We start from the raw sequence: 27,800 nt of genomic DNA, 5'->3' as shown, positions 1-27,800 counted from the left end.
CCTTTGTAGTATTAATTACGAGAGTATACTATACTAGTCATGAATGGAGGCGAATTCTGGCTAGGGCATTGTCATGCCAGTAAGTATATATACGAACGAGAGGGATCGAAGAAAAATTACGGCATTGGCATTGAGAAAGTGTATGCTCACCATTAATATAAAAGAAAAATAAAGAAGAAGAATAAGAAAGCTTCATTGAGTGGAACTACAAGGATAAAGGATTAAAAATAAACCATGCACAATATTTTATATTTTTGTGCGGAAAAGTGTCTAGGGATATAATTAGGATGGTACTGGTATGTGTTTTTGTAATGGCAATACAATTAAGTGAAATCGATCAAAATAAAGACAACAAGTATTATGATAGAAATTTTTATTAAAAAAAGATTATCAAGAAAGTGGTTGAAATGCTTTTGAACTTTCTTGATTAGTTTGGTTTAAGAAAAAAAATTGTTTTAGTAATCAAAGAAAACATAGGTGTATTAAACCACGTAGAAGGTCTTAAATCGCTTTAAGCCAGTTATACCTATACGAAATCGAGCCATATAAAATACGATACCAAATTGCATTAAAATTATTTGAATTATATTGAAAAGTAAAATGAGTTGATAGATATATATCCTTCACTCCATTTCTTTATTTAATTCTAATTTAAACAATTAATTAGGGCTGAAAATAAAGGATATTATTATTTAAAATAATAATGTCCTGGGGAACACCAGCGTTTGTTGTTTGTGTATGATAATAGAAAATCCTGTCACAAAGTGTAGTAAATCGAAATATAAAATCTAATGATTTCCAAAAACATTGTAAGGATTTTTAGAATTTAAAAGCACATGTTTTTACAGAAATATTTAGCTGTGAAAAAAATGTGAAATCGTTATTATAACAAGAATTTATCTTATTTATTTTTAAAAAAATGCAGAGCTAAAATTTGGCCGAGGTCGAAAATAAGTTTATATTTGCAGAATTCTATAAGGGTATCAGCCAAAACTTTTAAAGATTTTTTTTTACATTTTACACTTTAAAATGATAAGAAATACCTGTCTGTAAATTTTGAATAAAGTTGGCCTATGCTTTGATGAAGCATACGAACCTTAAAAAATATGTAAATTTTTGTAAAAAACGACAACCACATATTTCCGTTCTCGAAACTTTTTGAGAAAAACTAAACACGCAGTTTTGTTAGAATCAATAAGACTATTACGTGCACCAAATTTAAAAACTGCAATACCTCGAAAACGTTATATGGGAGATATGCGTTGAAAAAGAGATATTGAAAAAATAAAAAAAAAAACAGGTCTAGGGAATTACGTAAAAAGTATCAGTATCAAGTTTCAAGCAAATCCATCCATCCGTTTAGGCCCTAGCTCGATGTACAGATGGACGTACAGACGCACAGACGGACGCGTTTTGAGTTTTTTTTTTTTAAGAGTAAAGTACTGTCACATCGATCAACAAATGAACGAACATAAGAAAATTTATATACCTACATACGTACCTACTTATGTATTTTTTAATAAAAAAAAAAATATTAAATTTCAATTTATAAAGCCCAGTATCCTGCTGAAGCAAAACGGAAATTTTCATACAACAACAGCAGAAACAAAAAATTTGTTATGCTTTGCGTTTCACAGCACAACAGTTTGGCAAATGACATTCTTACTTTACCTGTACTTGAATACTTGGAGAGTTTTCAATAATTTTTCACTAATATTTCGCACTAGCATTACAAGACTGTAGTAACTAAAAAAGTTCAAAATTATAATAAAATAATTTTTTTATCAAGTTCTTTTATAAAAATAATGCAGTTAACTGTTCAGCAATTATTTAAAAATTATAAAAATATGATGTCACCTTAAGGAAAAAAAATTTTGAGCTACCAGTTTTTTGTCTTCAAAATTATTTTCTAGTTTTAATTTATTTTATTTTTGACTTTCGCTATTGACTTTGGAAACCTGTAACGTTTGAATTTATATATATAATTCTTCTTATTTGCAACTAGCACGTGATATTTTTGTTTGTGCATCTAAACCTTTACACTTACAAAAAAAAAGTTGTGAAATATTCGTTTCTAAATTTCAATATAAAAACATGTGAGACCGACTTTTAAATCGACCCGAAATCACAAAAGATTCCAAAACCCAAGAATCCAAATATTCACGCGCTCTTTTTTTTTAAGAATTCCACTATCAACTTTCCCTACCTCTAGGACCGATGTCTACAGACCCACCGGCCCGTCCAGGCAGGTGTCGATAGTGGTGTCCCATTGCGTTAATAACCGAAGGCTTGCTGGTTGCCATGCTTAGCTCGTCGATGGGGGGGATCTTGTTATTCGCCAAGGGACTAGGTTACTTTTTTTTCAAGCCTTAATCTACGCTGTTAATCGATTGAAAATATTTCCATCTACTGAAGAGGGACCCGAATCTAGCTACCGATATCTTTTTCTTTTTTATCTTGACTTCATTTTTAGAGGAGGACATAGATGTTTGTGCCCTCGGAGCTTTTCATTACCCACCCTTATATAATATTCCAAAAAAAAAATAATGGAATATTCCAATGCCATTACGCGCTCCATTCCCTTTGTAACGGCCCTCAATCAAAAAGGGGGAAATCTTTGACTTCCCCTCAAAACATTTTTAGGAACCTCACCTCACTCTCACTAACCTCACATCCACTTCCCGAATTAATTTCTTTAAACCTCCATATTTAATCTTTTTCTAAATCAAATAACATAAAAAGTTTACAAATCCAAGTAAACATTATTCTTTTTGAACTCGACTTCCAGAATTCTTCTTCATCGGAAACTGAGAACCCGTTCAAATAATTAAAAATCAAAAATTTAATTTATCTCGATCATTTCATCGAAAATATTTCGTTTTATTCACTTAAAAAAAAAAAAACATGTATGTAAGTGACTGGTTCTTAAAAACTATTAACAAAAATAAAAAAAATATATCTTAATATCATCACCATACATCGGTCGAAATATTCAGGTAAGTATCAATACCGTACATTAAAAAAAATCAATAATTAATTTTATCTTTCCTTTTTTTTTTCAGAATTTTATCACTCCTGATAACCCCAATATTCGATTTCTTTTCTTTTAATTTACTAACTTATCATCCTTTTTTTTTTATGTTATATGTATCTTTTCATTTAATTTTCATGTTCATATAAATTTTATACAAACATTCGCATATCAATTTTGATTTCTTATAAATTTCATAAAAAAAAAAAAACAAATTCATATAAAAATCAATAAAAGAAGCAAAAAAATTCACTTACCCAAGATCCTGAATGTTGTGCACAGCATTTGATCTGGTTTCTGCTAAACGTCGTTATTAAATGATTTATTTTTTTTTTATTATATTAAAGGGTATCAAGGATTAAAAAAAAGAAAGAATCTCTACTTCACTTTTCAAAATAAATTATTTTATCGCGATGGATGGGATGTTACACCTGGCATTACTACTTAATGATTATCATTAATTTTTTTTTTTTTTTTTATTATGATTCACTTTCGGATAAGACTTTACCAAAAAAAAATTGAAAATATCTTCTCTAAGAAGATCTATCTTTTAACTCTACTTCAAATCTAAAACTCTTCATCTGATTTATTTTAAATTCACTTGTTGTAAATTTACTTTAAATTTCATTAATTTTTATTGAGCTTCCAAAATTTATCGTTTATCGAATTTGCTTTAAAAATCAAAAGTTGATTTAGTTTGATTTAATTATTTTTTCAAATTATTTTTTTTTTTTGTTTTATCGAAGCTAAACGATTGTTATTAATCAAAATTATTTCTGGTAAGTATCTTTAACTTTCACTCCTATGTTATGTTGTTATCTTTTACTATTTCATATTTATTTAATTCAAATTATATTCTTTTTTCATTTGCTTTTTGCTTTGTTTTATTAATTCTATCTTATTTTCACTTTCTTTTCAGGTGTATTTGTTTTCGTTAATCAATATTAATTCTAAATTCTTAATCAAACTTAATTTCCCTTAAACTTTTTTCTACTAGGTACTAACTTTCTTTTTTTCAAATTCTTTAATTTTTTTTGTTTAATTTAACTTTTTTTTCAGATACTTAAATTTTCTTTTTTTTCAGGTCCTTAAATTTTCTTTAATTTAACTTTTTTTTTCTTTTCAGACTTCTTTATCTATCTTTAATTTTTTTTCTTTTCAGGTTTACTTTATCTATCTTTAATTTTTTTTCTTTTCAGGTTTACTTTAATTTTCTTTAATTTAATCTTTTTTTTTTTCAGATACTTTATGCACTATACCCTTATTTTTGTTTTTTATTTAATTCAAACCTGTTTTCTCTTTTTTTTTTTTTTTTAGCTTTAATTTTGATTTTTTTTATTTGTCACTGAATTGGATTATTATTATCCCCCGAAGAGGTGACCTTCACCTTGACGTTGGAGCCACTTGACGGATCGAAAGATAATTTTTGTCGCTTTTCAAATTTATTCGATGATTTCGTATGCAATATAAGTTCCGAAGGGGATCGATGATTGGAGACTTTCTTGGAGACTCTCTTGCGTATACTTGGTCAATTTCAGATGTCTTCTTGAAGAACTGAATTCGAGTCGAAATCAGATTTTCTGATGACAATATCTTTTCAAGACGACAATGTTCTCGTTCGAACGCTATGGAGATAGCAATTCCAGAACACCGAAAGGAATCCGGAATAACGATTGCAAATCAGGATGCTTTTCAGGGCGGATTCTTATTACAAAAAAGAAATATCCCTGAGAATAACATTTTTGGATGGGAATTTGCTTCTTTTCATTCATTTGGAAGAGGAATATTGACTCTTACCTATTTTGGAGGGATCGTTGATAATCCTGAATGATCGAAACAAACGAATGATGTTCCTTTGAGACCGAGATTCGGTTTTGGGTTAATTTAAGCGATTTGCTTATTGGAAGATGACTCTGGGTATTTTGTTGTATCACTAATTCCTAATTGGAATACAATTTTTTTTTTCTATTGTTGTGTGATGTCGATTAAAGCAATAATGAACCTTACCTATTTGGGAAGTTCTTTTTGGTTTGAAACCCGGATTACTCCTTGCTAATAACGACGCCCTCCCGTCTTCCCAGACGAACGCTTACCCTGCTCCAGAATCCTGAAGGGGTAATCAAATTTTTGTCGTCTGGTTTAGGGATTATCAATTTTTGGTATTTTGAGAAAGGATCTCGTATGGCCTGGCCGACAGGACAGAGATACCTTTCGATTAGGGTCGACAACTCGACTTTGTTTCCTACACGGACCAAAAGAAATTTATTTTAACTTTTCTTTTTTTTTTTTTTATATAAGTATCATACCTTTTTGTTCTTTTTTCTTTGTTTAGGGGTGGATTAAAAACTTTGAGTCGATTTTGTTTTGTTCTATATGTATTTATTTTACTTTTACTTTTATTTAATTAAACTTTTCTTTTTCTTATTTTTAGTTTAGCTCACTGACGAGAGAAAGTAGTTGAGTGGATGACGTCTCGGTTGAAAAGAATTTTCTCGATCGCGTTTTGCCACACGAGGACTTGCAGAGAAAATTCTTTTAACATTGAAACAGATGAAAATGGGACGAAAGCGGATACTAATGGCTGATCGATATGGTATGGTATACTCAGCGAAACTTTCATCCCACTACACAATGGGTTTAAGCTCGATGCGCAAGTTTTTTGTTAATTTATTAGGACAGGGTGTGTCGGTGATTTTTTTGGCGAGTGAAATTATTAGTTTAATGTTTTTTTTTTGTATTAATGTAATGTTTGATTTTATTTTTAATGAAATAAATTGCATTCCTTTTTATGAAATGAATCTTTTATTTTAATGAAGCTGGATAAAGAAAACATTTTGGTTTTGTTCGTTTCTTATATATTTTGGTGGATCATTTGTAGGCTGGGTAGGTATAATATTTTGATACGAGGTTTCCTACAAAGCATATCCTTTTAATAACAGGCTTCCTGTAATAAAAAGGATATGAAAAGAAACTGAGAAGTCTTTTAAAATATCTTAAACCAAAGAGTCTCATGTTCAGCTGAGAAAGCCGGGCTAAGAGAAAATTTTGGGGTATGATTTGTTTATTATTTTCTTTATTTTTTTAAATCTTTAGAATGTGTAACGGTTTTATAACCTTTTTCGTCTATTACTTGGTATAAATTGTTTCCAATTATTTTGCAAACGGTAACTTTAACAAATTTTGGACTGAGTTTAGCATTGAAGTGTTTGGTTGCATCACTCAAAGTAAAATTTCGCTTGAAAAGAACATCACCAACTTGGTATGATACTACCCTACTTCGTAAATTATATTTCTTTTCATAAGATTCGTGAGTTTGCTCTAGGGCTGACTTAAGATATGAGTGTAATACATTCATTCTAGCAACTTTTGGGATATAATCTATTTCAGAGTGGTTAAGTCCACCTAGTTCACGCAAGAGTTTATAATCCGCCCCGTGTTCAATAATACGATGCCCGAAAAGGGCTTCGTAGGGGGACATACCGATAGCGGAATGGATCGTGGAACGTAACGCACTTCCAATGGACGATAGGTTCGAATCCCAATTCGTCTGTCTTTGGTCTACATAAGCACGGATTGCTGCTAGTATTGAGCGATTTACTCGTTCGCTTGCGTTAGCTTGCGGGGAGTATACCGCAGTTCGATAATGCGTTATACCGAAAGTCTTAATCATTTTGGCAAATTCGTGTCCGATAAATTGACTACCATTATCTGAAAGGATACTTTCAGGAACTCCATAAACAAGAAATATTTCTTCTTGCAAAAATTTTATAACCGATTGTGCGTTAGCTTTTCGGAGTGGTTTAATGAAAACGAATTTTGTCAGCTGATCTAACACTATAAAAATTTGAGTGTTGCCACTTTTTGATCGAGGATATGGACCCAGGAAATCTATATAAAGGTGTTGGAATGGCCGGTCTACTGAAAAAGATTTTCCCATTTCTGCCCTTAAAATGGTATTAGGAGCCTTAGTTGTTTTGCATACTTCACAATTTTCAATATATTGCTTCACCTGTGTTGCCATATTCGGCCAAAAGAACTGCTGACGCAATCTATAAAGGGTCTTTGCGATACCACCGTGTGAAGCTCTGGGTGGGCAATGAGCCAGAGAGATCAAACAGTTTGTCAGCGCAGCTGGAATCCATAATTTCCACACCAAATCGTCTTGGAGTGGATTCCCTGTACAATGCCGGACCTTCTTATATACGAAACTGTCCGAAACTCGAAGGTCGGGAAGCTGGTCTTTATTTTGTCCGATATGCTCGATGATTTGAAGATATTCGTCCGATTTGAAACTCGGATCTTCCAAATCAATATGAAGAACATCGGTGTTCGACGACATCGACTCCGGTGGACATACTTCTGATTGTAGCGCCTCTACCTCAAAAACTCGGGATAGAGCATCTGGCACTACGTTCAGAGTACCCTTCCGGTGTTCGATGCCGAAATCGAACCCTTGAAGTTTGAGACTCCAGCGCGCTAATCTCCCCGTTGGATCTCGCAGGCTCATCAGCCACTTCAGGCTTGAATGGTCTGTTATAACTAAGAATCTATATCCTTCTACATATGGTCGAAATTTTTGAATTCCTCTCACCGCCGCTAAACATTCTCTTTCCGTAACTGAGTAGTTACGCTGGGCTGAATTTAATTTTTGTGAGAAGTAATAAATGGGTCTTTCGTTTCCGTTTTCGTCCTTCTGACACAAAACGCACCCGATACCAGATGCTGACGCATCGCATAAAATAATAAATTGTTTGGAAAAGTCCGGGTTTACAAGGACTAAATCAGAGGTAAGAGCTGCTTTTATCGCTTCAAAAGCTGCCTCTGCTTCTTTATCGAAGTTAAACTTTTTACCTTTTTTTAACGTGTCTGTTAAAGGGGTAGCAAGGGTTGAAAAGTTATTCACAAATCTGCGGTACCACCCTGCCATACCGAGAAATCTTCTTACTTGTTTCGAAGTTTTAGGGATTGGAAACTCAAGAATGGCAGAAACTTTTCCAGGGTCGGGTTTTAAACATCCTTGTCCGACCACGTAACCTAGGTACTGGAGTTCTTTGAAGCAAAACTTCGATTTCTCGACGTTTATCGTCAAGCCTGCTTCAAGTAACCTTTTCCCAACTATATCTAACACTCTAATGTGCTCTTCAAAGTTCTTCGAGATGACCAGTAAGTCGTCCAAATAAACGAAGACTTGATCGCGTAGTTCATTCGGTACTACTAAATTCATTAGATAGGTCAAAGTTTGTGCTGCGTTGGAAAGACCAAATGGCATTACTTTGAACTGATAAAGAGGCCTTCCCGGAACCGTGAATGCCGTCTTCTCCCTCGAACTTTGCTCCAGCGGTATCTGCCAGTACGCATCTTTCAGGTCTACACTTGAGATAAAGTGTGTCTCTGAAAGGCGTGCTAACAATCCCTCTATATGAGCAATTGGGCTCGCATTCTTCTTTGTTACTTGGTTCACCTTCCGAAAGTCCAAGCACAAACGGTTCTTTCCAGGTTTTCGTACTAGTACGACTGGAGAGGACCACGCGCTGGAACTTTCTTCGATGACCCCCAAAGCAAGCATGCGATCCAATTCCTCATATACAAGGGCTTGTATCGCTGGAGATATGGGATAATGACGTTGCTTTATCGGCGTTGCATCTCCCGTATCAATAAAATGTTCTAATAATTTGGTCTTTCCAAGGCCTTTTGTTGTGAAAGACGGAAATTTTGCGATAATTTCGCGTAACTTATGACGTTCTTGATCGTTTAGATCGCATTCGATCGCAATGTCTGATTTATTTACTATTCTTGAAGGTGGGGAAATTTCGGAAATAATGTGGGGAGCAATTTGGAAAATTCTCCAAAAATCGACGCCTAGATACAGTTGCTGGGTTAGAGATGGTACGACGAACAAATCTATGTCATTGGCTTTGCCTTTGTAATAGATTTGGATCGTAACCATTCCAACTATTGATTGTCTCTGACCGCCAGCGGTAGAGATATACGACGAAAACTTTCTTAAAGGGATTTTATTTTTTTCCAGGAACTCTAGAGAACCCACCCCGAGGCAACTCAAACTAGCTCCTGAATCGAGCAAACCGCGGATCTTGGTCCCACATATTTCTACGGTGACGTATGGTCGTGGATCTTCTTCAGAACAATCTAAAGTTGTTGCTGCGATTGTCCTATGTAAATCTTTATTTTTCTTTATTCTTTCTCTCAATTTTTTTATTTTGTTAGAAGTAGACGGAAAAGTGACAATTCTTTTCCTTGCCTCATAATAATCTTTGATGCGCTCGTGAAATGATTTTCTAGGAAGAAAAGTTTTGACTGCGTTATTTTTCTCGAGATCATTATGAGACTTTTCTACATTAATTGTTTCGTCAGGTAAGTGTTTTAGTAAGGTTATTTTTTTAGAAGTAGGTTCTAATTCTCCGGGTTCTCGGACCTCGGGCACCTCCCCCCGGTTGTTGGGTTGCCCGGTTGTCGGTTTCCCGAACAATTCTCGCATCTAGGAGTGATTACATTTTCACGCCCACACCTATAGCAAAATAAATTTCGTTTAGGATTATCACATTCTCTAAAAGAATGCCCTTCTACTCTACAATTCCAGCATCTCAGTGTATTCGCTTCCCTATGGTAAGCTTCTATTACACCGGGTGCTACTTCACTTAAAACTTCTAATTCCGATTCAATCTCATTTATTTGTCGCTGTGGACGTTGTAATGGAGTACTCGATTGAAATTTAGGTTTATTGGATTCGCCTCCATTCAAAAACTTTTCGATGGTTCTGCATACATAGACCATCTCTGGTAAACTATGTGTGCTGAACGTAACTAGGAGCTCTCCAATCCTACGACGGACATTGAGTTTGATTAACTCAATAATCTCCTTAACAGTTTTAGGTACTCGCAGTCTCGAATTCAATTGTATCAGGTCATCATAAAAGCTATCGAAAGACTCATTCAACAACTGTTTACGATCTGACATTTTTCTATATAATTCGGAGTCTGTCTCTAGACTCCTATATTGTTCGACTAGGGCTAAACGCAAAGTGGGCCAATTACAAGTTGGATTACTTTTAATAAACGTCCAGTACCAAGTCATTGCGCTACCACTTACAAAGTGATGAAAATTCTGCACCACTTCCGGCCAAGTAACATAATAACTGTCTTTAACTCGTTCCAACCGAAACAAAAAATCATCGATTGACATGTTCTTGTTGTCAAACTTAACTCCCCACTTGTGATAGTGTGGGAATCGAATTCCTGAAGATGTAGACGGAGTTGGGTTAACTTGACTGGCAGGTGGAGGGGATACATTAAAATTTAAATTGCTCAATTGAGCTAAGAAGTTATCCACGTTTGAACCACGAGCCATATCTACCGGATGAACGGTCGGTTCATTCGATGGATTAACATTTTCAGTATTATTTACAATGGGTTGTTGTATAGGATAATCTCCAACTCTATCAAAAGGAGTGTTCATGTTCAACAAGTTTCTAGCATCTTGTTGATTTGACGGTACAGCTGGTGTGACATTTGTAAGGGTTTCCCTAACCATCGACCTAACCTGTCGCACTAACTCAGCTTGAGTTCGCTCTAATTCTTCGCGTATGAAGCGTTGATCTTCAGTACGATTAAGTCCAACGGTTGCCGTAACAACCTCTCTTACGTACGACTCAAATTGTTCACCATCTTTAGAGGTGTCATGATCCCTGACGCTCGAAGTTCTCGTACGGCTAGTATGACCAACCCCATTTGCACCTCCTGGGTCAGCATGCCCTGACACGGTCGCTGTGGGTTCACTGTTTTCTTGCTCACCCTCATTTACCTCTTGCTCACCTTCATTTACCTCATTATCTGTTGCCTCTGATGGTGGCCTTTGCTGACTACTACTTCGAGTATTATGGGTATTATTACCGTCTTTCTTTGTGCGACCCATAGCTTTAAACTTTTACTAAAACTTTTTCTAATAACTTATTTATTTCAGAAATAATTAGTTTTATTCTAATTCTTAACTATTTAACTTCTTAATTATTTTTTTTTTTTTTTTTTGTACCTTTTTTCAATTTTCCAAAGAAACTCTTTAATCCTTAATTAGGTTTCAAGTCAATTCTTCTGATAACTCTATCAAAAAAAATAATTCTTTAGCTTTCTACAAAAACTGGTTTTAAAAAAAATATAAAAATTCTAAACCTCAAAACCTCAACAAAATTTTAAAATCAAAAATAAATGTAATATTTGTAAACTTTTTTTTTTATAAACGTATCTCAGGAAGTGAATGTGAGATGAGGGAAGGTTAGTTCCTAAAAAAAAATATCAAAATATGGTTTCTCAATTTTTCTTTAAAAGAAAACTGAAATCCCAAAAAAAAATGTTTACTATTACTCTTTAATATATTTAAACTCTTAAAACGAAGTTCCTTTAAGCTTAAGTCCAAAAACGAAATGATTTCCTTCTTAACGTAACAACTGTCGATAGCCAAGAATAATTTATAAATCTAGCCATCCGGATTACGCCTTAAGTTCTTCATTACTCTTTGAACAAGATGTATAAACAAATTTCTAAGTTATTTATAAAACTTTATTATTAATCAGATTTCAACTTTCGCAACAGTCATAGATCCGAAATTATATCCTCTAATCTACCGGACAAAAGTCTTAAACCCTAATTTAAAAAAAATCATATCAACTAACTGCATTCCTCATATTAGCTCTTGTTTTCAAACGCAATCATATACTCAAAACTAATAATGACCATTTAAGTATGGACATTGAAAAACGCCAGCATAATATGTGTGAAGCATAATAACATACCACGTCGCAACAGAAGGAGTCCTAGATAAATACCTTAACCCCTCGGACAACGATGGTTGCTCATTACGCACGGTGATAATTCACAAGGAAACAAAACTTTCAATTTTCAAAAGAAATTAAAAAAAAAATTTTGAAATGAAATGCAAAATAACTTTTACAATCTGACAAAAAAAAATTCGGTTGCTAAATTCGGGCCCCACGTTGGGCGCCATCTGTAACGTTTGAATTTATATATATAATTCTTCTTATTTGCAACTAGCACGTGATATTTTTGTTTGTGCATCTAAACCTTTACACTTACAAAAAAAAAGTTGTGAAATATTCGTTTCTAAATTTCAATATAAAAACATGTGAGACCGACTTTTAAATCGACCCGAAATCACAAAAGATTCCAAAACCCAAGAATCCAAATATTCACGCGCTCTTTTTTTTTAAGAATTCCACTATCAACTTTCCCTACCTCTAGGACCGATGTCTACAGACCCACCGGCCCGTCCAGGCAGGTGTCGATAGTGGTGTCCCATTGCGTTAATAACCGAAGGCTTGCTGGTTGCCATGCTTAGCTCGTCGATGGGGGGGATCTTGTTATTCGCCAAGGGACTAGGTTACTTTTTTTTCAAGCCTTAATCTACGCTGTTAATCGATTGAAAATATTTCCATCTACTGAAGAGGGACCCGAATCTAGCTACCGATATCTTTTTCTTTTTTATCTTGACTTCATTTTTAGAGGAGGACATAGATGTTTGTGCCCTCGGAGCTTTTCATTACCCACCCTTATATAATATTCCAAAAAAAAAATAATGGAATATTCCAATGCCATTACGCGCTCCATTCCCTTTGTAACGGCCCTCAATCAAAAAGGGGGAAATCTTTGACTTCCCCTCAAAACATTTTTAGGAACCTCACCTCACTCTCACTAACCTCACATCCACTTCCCGAATTAATTTCTTTAAACCTCCATATTTAATCTTTTTCTAAATCAAATAACATAAAAAGTTTACAAATCCAAGTAAACATTATTCTTTTTGAACTCGACTTCCAGAATTCTTCTTCATCGGAAACTGAGAACCCGTTCAAATAATTAAAAATCAAAAATTTAATTTATCTCGATCATTTCATCGAAAATATTTCGTTTTATTCACTTAAAAAAAAAAAAACATGTATGTAAGTGACTGGTTCTTAAAAACTATTAACAAAAATAAAAAAAATATATCTTAATATCATCACCATACATCGGTCGAAATATTCAGGTAAGTATCAATACCGTACATTAAAAAAAATCAATAATTAATTTTATCTTTCCTTTTTTTTTCAGAATTTTATCACTCCTGATAACCCCAATATTCGATTTCTTTTCTTTTAATTTACTAACTTATCATCCTTTTTTTTTTATGTTATATGTATCTTTTCATTTAATTTTCATGTTCATATAAATTTTATACAAACATTCGCATATCAATTTTGATTTCTTATAAATTTCATAAAAAAAAAAAAACAAATTCATATAAAAATCAATAAAAGAAGCAAAAAAATTCACTTACCCAAGATCCTGAATGTTGTGCACAGCATTTGATCTGGTTTCTGCTAAACGTCGTTATTAAATGATTTATTTTTTTTTTATTATATTAAAGGGTATCAAGGATTAAAAAAAAGAAAGAATCTCTACTTCACTTTTCAAAATAAATTATTTTATCGCGATGGATGGGATGTTACACCTGGCATTACTACTTAATGATTATCATTAATTTTTTTTTTTTTTTTTATTATGATTCACTTTCGGATAAGACTTTACCAAAAAAAAATTGAAAATATCTTCTCTAAGAAGATCTATCTTTTAACTCTACTTCAAATCTAAAACTCTTCATCTGATTTATTTTAAATTCACTTGTTGTAAATTTACTTTAAATTTCATTAATTTTTATTGAGCTTCCAAAATTTATCGTTTATCGAATTTGCTTTAAAAATCAAAAGTTGATTTAGTTTGATTTAATTATTTTTTCAAATTATTTTTTTTTTTTGTTTTATCGAAGCTAAACGATTGTTATTAATCAAAATTATTTCTGGTAAGTATCTTTAACTTTCACTCCTATGTTATGTTGTTATCTTTTACTATTTCATATTTATTTAATTCAAATTATATTCTTTTTTCATTTGCTTTTTGCTTTGTTTTATTAATTCTATCTTATTTTCACTTTCTTTTCAGGTGTATTTGTTTTCGTTAATCAATATTAATTCTAAATTCTTAATCAAACTTAATTTCCCTTAAACTTTTTTCTACTAGGTACTAACTTTCTTTTTTTCAAATTCTTTAATTTTTTTTGTTTAATTTAACTTTTTTTTCAGATACTTAAATTTTCTTTTTTTTCAGGTCCTTAAATTTTCTTTAATTTAACTTTTTTTTTCTTTTCAGACTTCTTTATCTATCTTTAATTTTTTTTCTTTTCAGGTTTACTTTATCTATCTTTAATTTTTTTTCTTTTCAGGTTTACTTTAATTTTCTTTAATTTAATCTTTTTTTTTTCAGATACTTTATGCACTATACCCTTATTTTTGTTTTTTATTTAATTCAAACCTGTTTTCTCTTTTTTTTTTTTTTTTAGCTTTAATTTTGATTTTTTTTATTTGTCACTGAATTGGATTATTATTATCCCCCGAAGAGGTGACCTTCACCTTGACGTTGGAGCCACTTGACGGATCGAAAGATAATTTTTGTCGCTTTTCAAATTTATTCGATGATTTCGTATGCAATATAAGTTCCGAAGGGGATCGATGATTGGAGACTTTCTTGGAGACTCTCTTGCGTATACTTGGTCAATTTCAGATGTCTTCTTGAAGAACTGAATTCGAGTCGAAATCAGATTTTCTGATGACAATATCTTTTCAAGACGACAATGTTCTCGTTCGAACGCTATGGAGATAGCAATTCCAGAACACCGAAAGGAATCCGGAATAACGATTGCAAATCAGGATGCTTTTCAGGGCGGATTCTTATTACAAAAAAGAAATATCCCTGAGAATAACATTTTTGGATGGGAATTTGCTTCTTTTCATTCATTTGGAAGAGGAATATTGACTCTTACCTATTTTGGAGGGATCGTTGATAATCCTGAATGATCGAAACAAACGAATGATGTTCCTTTGAGACCGAGATTCGGTTTTGGGTTAATTTAAGCGATTTGCTTATTGGAAGATGACTCTGGGTATTTTGTTGTATCACTAATTCCTAATTGGAATACAATTTTTTTTTTCTATTGTTGTGTGATGTCGATTAAAGCAATAATGAACCTTACCTATTTGGGAAGTTCTTTTTGGTTTGAAACCCGGATTACTCCTTGCTAATAACGACGCCCTCCCGTCTTCCCAGACGAACGCTTACCCTGCTCCAGAATCCTGAAGGGGTAATCAAATTTTTGTCGTCTGGTTTAGGGATTATCAATTTTTGGTATTTTGAGAAAGGATCTCGTATGGCCTGGCCGACAGGACAGAGATACCTTTCGATTAGGGTCGACAACTCGACTTTGTTTCCTACACGGACCAAAAGAAATTTATTTTAACTTTTCTTTTTTTTTTTTTATATAAGTATCATACCTTTTTGTTCTTTTTTCTTTGTTTAGGGGTGGATTAAAAACTTTGAGTCGATTTTGTTTTGTTCTATATGTATTTATTTTACTTTTACTTTTATTTAATTAAACTTTTCTTTTTCTTATTTTTAGTTTAGCTCACTGACGAGAGAAAGTAGTTGAGTGGATGACGTCTCGGTTGAAAAGAATTTTCTCGATCGCGTTTTGCCACACGAGGACTTGCAGAGAAAATTCTTTTAACATTGAAACAGATGAAAATGGGACGAAAGCGGATACTAATGGCTGATCGATATGGTATGGTATACTCAGCGAAACTTTCATCCCACTACACAATGGGTTTAAGCTCGATGCGCAAGTTTTTTGTTAATTTATTAGGACAGGGTGTGTCGGTGATTTTTTTGGCGAGTGAAATTATTAGTTTAATGTTTTTTTTTTGTATTAATGTAATGTTTGATTTTATTTTTAATGAAATAAATTGCATTCCTTTTTATGAAATGAATCTTTTATTTTAATGAAGCTGGATAAAGAAAACATTTTGGTTTTGTTCGTTTCTTATATATTTTGGTGGATCATTTGTAGGCTGGGTAGGTATAATATTTTGATACGAGGTTTCCTACAAACCTAGAAACATTTTAGTTTCACTTTAGCAGAGTACTAAGTAAGCTTAAAATAAGAAAAAAACAAATTGGTGGTTTCGAATTAAAATTTATTCTTTGAATTGTTTCTTGTTTCAGAAAATAAAATGTATTTTTTTTTTTTTGGTTTTTGAAAATTTTAAACTTAAGTTAGATTACTACTAATTCAGTTTTTTGTTAAAAAAAAATTGTTTAAAAAATATATAAAATTTCATTCATTTTGAATCTATTTTTTTATTCATACGAATTTTTTTGCAAAATAAACGCTTTTTTTTTAATTAATAAATGAAACAACAATGTAAAATAACAATTTTCTGTGTAGTAAATGTTTTTGTAATTTTTTTACTGAATTCAATTCTGTGAATTTCAAGAAGCGTTCATTAGATGAGAAGTTACAGCCCCATGACCACTTTTTCACAGTTTCGATCCACTGTGCGACGGACGGAATGACGAAAACCACTTTTTTTATCTTCTTCATCATCGTAATGTTGGTTTTGATTTAAATCTCGAATTTTTGTTTCTACACGAAACCAATATATGTACATGCCGTATACAGCAAGTAATAAGAATAATGGTACCCTGTTGAACTCTTGCAATAATATTACATTTGATATTGATACCAAGAATCTAAAGTGTCTTTAAAAACATCACTGATGGAAGGGTGTTTCTTTGTATGGGAAACAAAATTTACGATACCTTATTTGATAATAAGGTCATGTTAAGAAAATAAATTATTATAGTTATCTAAATTGTTGCTCCTTTAAAAAATCCATAGGATAATAAAAAGTATTAAAATATGTTTTACTAATTTAAAACATTTTGAAATTTTTTTTATTGAATATGAACACTTATACCTAAATAAAAAATAAACACCTTTTTTATATTAATTTAAGTTATGTATGTATATCGTCGCTGTAGTTCTAATACCTCGCAACCCAATTAAGTCGATTTTTCAGGCAAAAAACTAAGTATGAAATGTATGAGGACCAATACAAATGATCTGGTTTTGATTAAGCTAAGCAATGAAAATATCGGTTTTGGGCAAACAGGGCCTAAAATCCAGATTTGTTTCAACAATATAATTGCATCATTAGCATAAAATTAGCATATTAGAACTACAGCGACGATTTACTTTTTGACGTGATAACGTCTTATAAATCGATGAACCATGGCAGCCACCACAAAAAAGTGACGCCATTTTCTAACGTTACACTCTCGCACTTTTGCAGTGCAGCAAAAAATTTCAATTCAAAATTAAAAATATTAGAGATACAAAAATCTTCTTATTTGAAATATAATAACTTAAAGCTTAATCCAAATGAGGGATTTTTAAAAATTCCGTCATTTAACAGGGTAAACAGGGGTAAAACGGAAAGATGAAATTTGGGCTAAAATCTAGACGCAAAGTCGTTTTGCTATAGATAGATGAGACTAATTTAAGAATAACTGCATTTAAGAAAAAATTCCAAAAAATTTTTGAACTAAGCTATAATGTTTTATTGGAATGTTGTACACGTGTTGGGGCTATGACAAAATGATGATTTTGGGTAAAGGAAATTTTTTTGACAATTCTAAAGATGCCAGGTGAAAGATGAGGGAAAAAAAATTAGGAGTCTGATACGGATTTTTTTCCAACACTCTGCGTTTCGAAATTTGAATTTTTGAAAAACCCCTTGATTTTTAGGGGTATTTTTGGGTAATTTTTGATTTTTAGCGTTCAAAAAATCTCAAACTTATAGGACACGTAGGTTTTGGCCTTATGCATTCATCTGCAAAAACTTGAAAACGTTGAGTGAGTTTTGATTGAATAACGGAAGAAACAAGTTTTAAAAAAACACGTTTTTTTACCGTTTTAAACCGATTTTCATCGTTTTTTATTTTTATCTTTTTTTCTTTAATAGATACAGGAATAAAGTATATGGAGTAATGAAAGACCATGACTACGACTATGTGTGTGCGAAGTTTCAATCATTTTCGTAAACACAATTTTGAGATAACGGTAAAATAAAATTTTAGAATTCAACAGGTTATAACTTTTGACAAAGAGCAGATAGAAATTTTATTAAACTTTTCTGAGCATCCTAATACAATTACCTTTCATTTGGTATATCACACATAACGGTAGACTAACTACAAGCTACAATATGTTAAATCAAGAAACTTGCGAAAAACCTCAAAACAACAGTGGAGATCTGTTGCCCCCCGAACAGCCGCCATGGCCAAAACCAAAATAAGATTTTCTTGCAAGCTTAATTATTGTTTAAGACTTATGAAGAAATTTAAGAAACAATTTGTAGGTTTTAATTTTAGTCATATCTTTATTTTAGTTTTTTTTGTGCTCTGAGGGCCATTTGCTGAAACGAAACTTAAATAATTTAAGTTGAACATAAGCTCCTATTCTCTACTTTTTCCTCTGCGTAAACTGCTACATAAGAGTTTATTTACAACATAAATGCTTAAGTTTCGATTCAGCAAACGGCTGTGAATCTTATATTCGTAAACCTCAGAAAAGTTTAAATAAATTGCACAAAACGTTGAAAACCGTATATTTATGTATTTTTCGATTTTTTTTTTACTATGTAGGTATTTTCAAACTAACGTCAGATTTGAATTCATCGGATCAAAAAACATATTAAAACATATGATTTTTAAAAAAATCTTTCCATTTTTTATTATAATCTGCTTTTTTCGAAAATACGTTTTTCACATTTGCTTAGCTTCAAATTGCTCTAAAAAGTTTATTAGGACGAACTAGGATGAGATTTTTGGTGCCAAATGTTGCTGAGATTCAACACTATCATGTGATATGAGTCCGCCCATAGAGGCAAACAGAGGAAGTAGTTAAAACAATTTTTGAACTCAAAATTCCGGAAAATTATAAGTATTCTTAAAATGAAAAATCGAAACAAATTTTTTTCTGCTAAACTTGTAACTGATATTGTTAAACTGTTTATTTTTAATATATTTATAAAAAAAATTTTTTTGAAAAGTCAAAATTTAACTGATTTTATACCACCTTAAAAAATACTCGTATTTACATCAGTTTTCATAATTTTTCAACTTTGAATACAAATTTCTAAATCTAGAAGTTTTTTTTTTGAAAGAAAGGCTTTCACATCCTGATTCTACAACATAATTACTGTAAGAAAAACTTCCAACATATAAAAAAATCCAGCTATCACACCAATGAGTTTTTTCCACTTTTTTCCCACTGTGCGCCAGTGTGGATAGTACCGTAATCTCAGTCTGGAAATTCGACATGGGTGACTTTAAAAAATTCTAACTTCTCTTGTAGGCATCTTTGAAATGAGATTGATACGTCATATGAAAGGTGAAATAATAAGCTTTCACATGGTAAATTTGTTTATAGATTGTCAAACAAAAAAATTGATTCCATATCCTGAGAACATAAAAATTAATGCTTTTTTTGCTTTTTTTAATGAAATTTGATCGAGTTCAAAAAATTCTAGCTCTTTTTGTAGATGTCTCATAGACCTGATCGATATATATATTTTGAGCTAAGACAATAAGCTTTCAGATTGTACCTATAAAATTGAATTAAGATAATAGATAAAAACTCATGTTATTTTTGCTTTTTTTTATGAAAATGATTGTTTTCAATAAATTATTTTTAAACTTTTTGCGCATTGTAAAAATTTTAAAATAGTTTTATTCTTAAGAAGAAATACTTGGCATAATTTTTAATGTAATGAGAAAATAAAAAAGGCATTTTTTTTAGTTTTTTCTTGTAAATTATGATTGTTTGAAATAAGTAAACGCTTCAATTGACTCATTTTAAACAAAAGCACACAACCTGTTTTCTGACGACGTTATCATGTAAAATCATCGTCCGTAAACCGGCTTTACAGATAACCTCTTTTTTAAAATGAAAATTATATCGGAATGCTTAAATTTCCTATAATTTTGAATAAAAAAAAAAATTGGTACCTTTTTCTTATTTCCCATACCTACTAATATCCTTTAGTGTACCAAATTTCATAACTTTTCTTCACGTAATGGCTGTTCAAATGATTTTTGACGCCAAAAAGCACCAATAATACCCGCACCACTGTGTGCCAGTACTGCCAATTTTCTTGTTTTTGTTGTTTTTTTTTTTTTTATTGAAAAATGAACTACAAAAGTCTTTGATTTTCAACATAAAAATATAATTTTTCATACAGAAAAGACCAAAACATAAGAAAATTTTTAACTGAGACACTATCTTATCAAAAATGCTTATAAAAAATCAGGAATGCTGAATTTCATTCGAAATGTATGATATTTGAAAGAATTAATTAAATTGTTGTATATTATTCTTTTTTCCTTATTGTTAATCTTTTAAAAAAGGTCTTGGAAAATAGAAAAAAAAAACCAGCACGAATAAGTCTCTGTTAAACAAGGATCCAAGCAAATCTTCGAATTATTTCTCAACTTCTGTTTTTCATCTTAATAATTGAAAATGTATAAAAGGAATCTGATAAATATTGATAAATATTTTAAACAAAGTTCAAGTCGATTAATAACACTATCCAGGTACCAACATTTATTATTTTATAAATCTAAGTAAATTTATATTTCCATTAATCAGTTCTTTATACAATTTAAAGGCATTTAAAATATAATACAGATCTGTATCACTCAAACTCAGTCTTGCAGCAATTTATTTAACTTTGTATTTAAAATTTATACTCAATTATATAAACTTAAGCTATAATTCAAATACCTTTACCTACATAAAGTCTACAAAGGCGTTAATATTTACAATTTATATTAGATACCTTCTATATTTAGCTCCTGGCCACTCTATTTCACATCGCTTGTTTTGTATTCAGTTGGGATTCATTCATCCATTAGCTAATTATTTCCTCGGCACTGCGTTCGTTCGCTGGGCAGGGGCGGCTTACTCGTATAATTTATTATCATGTCACCATAATACATGTTCTTCGTCGTATACACATTCAACACAAACCTATTATATTTGTATAAATTAAGATGGCACTTCTAGGCGATATTATTTATAACTTTATATATATATTTTTTCTCCTTCCAGACTCAACCCGAAAGCTGCAGGATGTACTCCAAGAGTTTTGTTCCCCACAAGCACCAGCAAAATTCGTTCCCGATGGCGTAAGTTTAAATAATTTAATTATAATCCCAAATGCATAAATTGTCTAAGGAGGTTTAACTTACAATAAACTTTCTGTCTTTGCCTCTATACCCTTTATACTCTATAGTCGTTGAGTTAGTTTAACTTTCAACATTTATGTCCTAGTTTCAATGTCAATATGAAAATTTTATCCCAATGCAATTATAATTAAGGCAATTTAAATTGGCTCCAGCATAAAATCGTCACAAATATATATAATGAAAACCTTTAACTTCATCAAACTCTTGGAATTAATTCAAGAAGATTCATCAATGTACTTGTAGGTTCTTGAAAAAAAAAAAAAATCCTGAAGAAATAATACTCATTATTATTCTAGTTGTTGAAGGTGGAGAGTCAGAAATGATTTATCAATATGCGCCAAGGACTAGCATCATAGGGATAAAAATGACTGGCATAATAATGCGAATTATAATGACCAAATGATCTTAACTCCTATTATTATATTAGTACCATGCCAACTTGTATCAGTGTGCGTATGTGTGTATGTATATTTGCTTATGTATTGAGCATGAATTGTTCTTGAAATGAGATAAGCAAAAGCAATATATAGATTTATAGCCTTACAACGTGCTCTCTTATATCATAATGCACATAATAAATATTTAAATCTGATAACGGATCAAGGACTATTTGGAAAATGTCAAGTATGAAAAATGATTGATGCTTTGTGTATGGATGAAAATGTTAAAGTTCTTTGTTTAAGGATAAGTATTATCATTCAGCAGTAATGAAATCGGCACGATTTTATGATCTAATTAGGTTTCTCCTCAGAAAAATCAAAAGATTAATTTATAACCATATTTGCATTTATGAAAAAAAAACGAAAATTTTATGATTTTTTCGTTTTTATGATTATGTTTAGGATTCGTAAAAAAGTCGAACTCGAGATAACAATCAGATATGACATTACGATGGTGAAGAATGCCAAAAAAGTGGTTCCCGCAAATTTTCTGTAGATATGTCTGTCAGCTTGTTTTTTAGTACCTATATAACTCGAACTACAGCCCAAACAAATGGAACAATTTTCTTCAAACTTGGTAGTTAACATATTAACAGTTTTGGGAGATTGCCCAGAAGGGAAATTGAATTTTAAAAAAGTTGTTCCGGGTTTTAAAAGTTGTCCAAATTTTCGGACTTCTAAGTAAAATATTTTGTGAGTTAGGTGCCGAAAACCAAAATTAATTATCCTTTTTTTCGATTTTTATACCTTTTTATTTTTTCAACTTTAAAAAAGTGTTCTTGCGAGTAAAACTGTGTTCCTCAAAAAAAAAAATTTTAAGTAGGTATCTATATGAACTCGAAAATAAACTTTCAAAGTAAATCGTGATGTTCTTACATTAAAAAAATTTTATTTTCGAAACAAAATACCCAAAGTTTTTCGAAGTGGAACATTTAAATCTCTTGAGCCAAACCAAAAAATCGGTAAGAAAAACAAAGAAACGATTTTAGTAACCTATTACCCTAATTTTGACCCCCTTTTGAAAATTTTAAAATCAAAAAATTAAAACAGGTTGATCTTCTATTTCTCTAAAACGTTTTAAACTCTTATCTATTTCAGAGATATTTCAAGCCCCAAATGTTTTTTTTTTTATATAGCTGTGGTTCTCGAATTTGGTGGGGTTTTAATTGTTATTTTCGAATCTTGAAATATCTTTTGATAAGATAAGATTTTAACCCAATTTTTCAATAGCCAGTTATGCAAATAAAAGTTTTTTTTTTATATTGACATTTATTCTTCTAATTGAAAAATCAAGAGAAATAGAAGATAAACTTGTTTTTGTTTTTTTCATTTCAAAATTTTCAAAAGGGGGACAAAAGTTGGGTGATAGTTTACTAAAATCGTTTTTTTTTTTTGGCAGCGGGTCAAAATTCTGGCTTCAAAATTCTGTTTTTTAACGAAAATTCTGTTTTTAAAATTCTGCTTTTTATATTCTGTATTTCAAAATTCTGCTTTTTCTTTTTTACTTTATTGATTTATCAAACCTACAATGAACAAAAAGAATTTACAAAATGAGTAAGTAAGAAAATAAGCAGCGAGGAGAAGATTTTACAAAATTCTGCAAATAAATAAAAAAGGGTTTGCAAAATGTTAAAAAGCGCGCGCTTTCTTATTTATTTGCAGAATTTTGTAAAGCAGAATGATGAAAATCAGAATTTTGGAAAGCAGAATTTTGACCCTAACCCTTTTTTTTGTCTTAGTTCAAAAATCAAGTTCTTTGTTTTTTCTTAAAAGATTTGTTGGTTTAGCTCAAGAGATTTATTTGGAACTGTTTAAAAATTGTTAAAAGTATAAAAACTTAAAAAATCGAAAAAAAAAGATATCAAATTTTTGTTTTGTTTGCGACCCCTAACTTTCTAAATATTAAACTTAGAGCACCAAAAATTTACAACAACTTTTAAATATTCTAATTTCTAAGTTTAAAGAGTTTTTTAGCTCTTATTTTTGAAAACTTTGCAAAAATATAAAAGTTTGGAACATTCCGGAACAAATCTTGAAAAACATGGAAAAACTTTTAAAAATAACAATGTCAAAAAATGGGAGATAAGATGTTCAAATACTCTAGGTATCAAGTAAAATCGGAAGTAATTATTAATATTATTTGCCCAAATTATGAGAACAGAAAGAAAAATGATTAAAAACCAAAAAGAAAAACATTTCTATTAAAATTAAAAATAATGATGTTTTATTCAGAAGGTTGAATTTAAATGATAGCATATCCGAAATGACTTTATTGGTTAGCCTTAAAATTTTGTCTCTAAAATAGAATGACATTTGAAATAGTTTTTTTTTTTATATAGTCCAGCTTAAGACACGTTGCAATGCGATGCTACTAAAAAAGGATACATCATTCTAATTTGAAAGCTATTATTTTCTTGTAACTTCACTCATTAAAAATGTTCTCTTTGTATAAATAAAAAACTTTTTTCCTTATATCCGATTATCGCATTTTGGAGGGTAAAACTTTTTCGATGTAAAAAGATTTCTTCCACAATTTTATGCGTGACTCCTTAAAAGGACTTTCTTTCAAAAAAATACAAATAAACTTTTTTCATCACACGCAATAAAAAATAAGACTCCAATGTATCTCGTGAGTAGGAGGACTGGAAACAAAAACAATACCTTAGCAAATTATTCGATGAGGTAGACATTTTGTTTATTCAAAGCCAAATGTATCCTTTGTAGCATTTAATATTCAAACAAATAAGAGGCTTTTGGCTAAACAAATATATATACAAAGAAACTCTGTTATAATACCTTTTTTTGTGGCAACTAAATGTAGGCCGGATGGTTAAAGGTAATGTAGTATTTTTGGAAACTTTTGTAACTTCCGATATTCAGGTACTGTTTAAATATGATACAAAGTAAATGTTTGCTTGTGTATGTGTGCTGTGGGCATTTGAAGACCAATTATATCGATAATTGCTACTGCTAAATAAACCTTAAGGAATAATTATATGTTTTTCATGGTACACTGTGGCGTATGCGTGATTTTAAACATTTTCCTAAGAACTCACATTTATTCCCACTTTATTAATTTCCAAATATCTCCATATTTGTTTCTATTAAAACTCCAACTCATGTGGAGAAATCTCCAGTGGGTATTTTTTTTTCTTAAAAATTCAAAAGCATATTGCCAGAATATAAGATTAGTCATGTATCATTTTCATTTTATCACGTCGCAGCTCTCGTCGGATTATTGACAAAATGCGATAATTCAATTTTGTGTGGCGTATCACATTAGAGACTAATCATTATCCCCGAAATGGGGCAAAAAAAAAACAAGAAGAAGAATTGAAAACCAAATCGATATGGAACTTCTGTTCTGTTCTGTTCTTCTCTCTGCTCGTGTCGTCTCAAGAACACCATTGAATTTATAATAAAAATAATGTGCGGTATATTTCATGAAATAAATGCAGACAAAAATAAAGAATTTAAAAAAGAAAAAAATTGCCATGGCTTCTTTGGATAATCCTGAAACTGATTTCTTTTTGATGCTTCAATGTTTCGTTATCTTACAGTAGGATTTGGAGGATTTCTTGAAGAAAGATTTTTATAATAAATCTAACCTCACAGACAAAGATAACAAAGCTATTGTATAGTTGATTGTAGAGGACAAATGAAATTAAATAGAGTGTGTATGGGGAATAAAACAACCTTCAACAATCGAATAAATAATACTGTAGTAAAAATAAAATCTTTATATTAATACTGAATCCCTTGATGGCTTCTTGTAATCGTTCGTCTTGATTAATATTTTTATAAATGGTCTTTGAATTCCCTTTAGAATTATACCTTATCACAAATTACAACACAAATTTTATTATTTTTCTGTTCCCACGTAACTTAATTAATCGTTTGTATGGTTTTATTTATTTTATATAAAAATGTTAATATTAATTTAAATAATAATAAATATGGACAGCGTTTGTTTTCTGCAGTCCAATTTTTAAACCTTTAGTTTAACTTTGTCAAAGATTTAAAGTCAACAACTTTATCTGGTCCGAGTTAATAAAAGCTATTTCAATTTCAAAAAGAAATTTGGAATACCTACAATTTTAGATGAATTAAAAATAAACCAATCTAAATCCTTGTATGTGGGAATATTTTTTTTGAACTTATCTACTTATTGAAAACCTTTGTCTTTAAGATGTTTTATGATCGGTTTGGTCCCTTTCAAAGTTGTTTTTGTTCAGAAAATCGTATATAAATGAAAATAATTAAAAGTATTTATGGAATTTTCATATTGCAAACGGGGTCACTGTGGCGTATGCGTGATTTTTTTTTTTTTGATAAGCTAGTACAAGCTGATCTATTAAGTTATAGCATAAAAAATCAAGGGGCACACTTTAAGTAATTGTTGTAACTAGGTCTCAAAAAGAAATAAACTTAAACTAGAAAAATAAATTTTTAATTCTTATCCATTTTTGACTAAAGCAAAAACACACATTTTGTAAAGATTTTCTATGAGTTTTCTGGCAAACTTCGGAATAACTTTTTTGTTTATTATTGTTTTCTTCATATGAATAAATCTATAAAACACTATCAGCCCTATTTATAAACTCATCATAGAGAGTACATAGCATTATGTACTCTTTATAATGTATTTAAACAAAAAAATGTGATTTATAATATTTATGCAACGTTTAATAAAGGTTGTATAAGCTAAACGAGTTTTTAGGTTGTTTAGAGCCTGAATAAGAATTTATTTTGCTTAAATGTCATTTGAACATCAAATAATTTTCAGAAAAAGAAAAACAATATCAATATTTGTATATATTTTTGTTTTTTCATTTAAGAATTTATTTTTTTGATTACATTTTCAATTAAAATTAAATTAAATTAAATTAAACTTGAAGTCAACTAAATCAAAAAATAAGAAATTTGGAGATTTGTTCCTGATATAATTTACGAGATATAAATTCATGTGTGTATTCATCTTTTTCTTATGTGTCTACATTTTCATACCTACATGTGAACAATTTGTTATAAAATGAAATGTGTTTTTTTTAGAGATTTTCTTCTACATATGACATTGAGAACTTTCGCTCACGTTTTTATTTTTTTTTGTTTGTTTATTTTTGAATCAAATGGAGTTATTTTATCGACAGATGGAGTTGTTTGTCGTACTAATTTTCCATTTTTAGTACTGATTTGGACACAAACCTAGCATAATTATAATGGCTAAGAAAATGTTTTAAAAATAGAAATTTATGTAACGTTGCATAAAGGCTACATAAAACTTTATGTATTGTATAACTATGCAGCCGTTTAGAGCTGTTTAGTGAAATCTAATAAATAAGGCTGTATGTTTATTATACATTTATCGAAGAAAATCGGACCGAAAGAAAAAAAGAATACTTTTTAAAAATTAATTTCTGAGAATTAAAAAAAGATATTAATATTAAATGCAGTTACAAAGAATAGCATTTTTTCTAAAAATCAAGACATTAATGAAGTTTCTATCATAAGTATTAACCCAGAAATTAACATTAACTTTCTGTAGACACACCTCTTTTTTGTGACGTGATAGGCACACGGGTGCGAATTTGGTTTATACTTTTTTTTATGTCGCTAGAACTTTTTTCGGTCTCATTATTTTATAGAGAATAATGTATGAAATCGATGTAGAATTTTCCGAGGAATTCGAATATTGCATTCACAATTTAAAAAAAAATATATTTTCACCCTTATAAAGAGATTTATTTGTGACCACTTTTTTTAAAAATCGTAATTTTTTTTATTTTTGTCCTGCCAAATTCGCACCCGTGTGCCGACAGAGGGTTAATATGAGTGAAGGCATATTTGCAGATAGAGAGAGAGAGAGTTACTGTAGAACGATTACCTATATTCTTAGAATATACCCAAGAATCATAACTCAAAAAATACCCTTATCTCATTCCGGGACACCCTGTATTTTTTGGTTAATTAAAAAGCGCATAGATCTCATTAAAAGATAGATAGAACAAACGTTATTCATGAATTTTTTTTCACCCTATAAAGCTGGTTCAAAGTAGGTATGCAAAAAAACGCTGGTTTATAAAGCTGAAAAATGTATATAAACCTTGAGCAACAGTCAGAACT

The 27,800-nt window shown here is 30.7% G+C and overlaps 1 protein-coding gene across 3 annotated transcripts in view; it reads left to right on the top strand.

Moving 5' to 3' along the window:
- The window catches only part of LOC129917829 (diacylglycerol kinase 1), a 186,931-nt gene that overhangs the window by 51,454 nt on the left and 107,677 nt on the right, over positions 1-27,800 (top strand). For all 3 annotated transcript variants that reach the window (XM_055998006.1, XM_055998014.1, XM_055998021.1), the window contains exon 3: positions 21,101-21,177. In XM_055998006.1, the coding sequence (XP_055853981.1) occupies positions 21,101-21,177 (77 nt within the window). The remainder of the gene's footprint in view (positions 1-21,100; positions 21,178-27,800) is intronic.

The sequence above is a fragment of the Episyrphus balteatus genome, chromosome 1 (assembly GCF_945859705.1).
Source record: "Episyrphus balteatus chromosome 1, idEpiBalt1.1, whole genome shotgun sequence".
In the NCBI taxonomy this organism is placed as follows: domain Eukaryota; kingdom Metazoa; phylum Arthropoda; class Insecta; order Diptera; family Syrphidae; genus Episyrphus; species Episyrphus balteatus.
The sequence above is the reverse complement of the archived record's forward strand: the minus strand, read 5'-3'. Positions and strand labels throughout refer to the sequence as shown.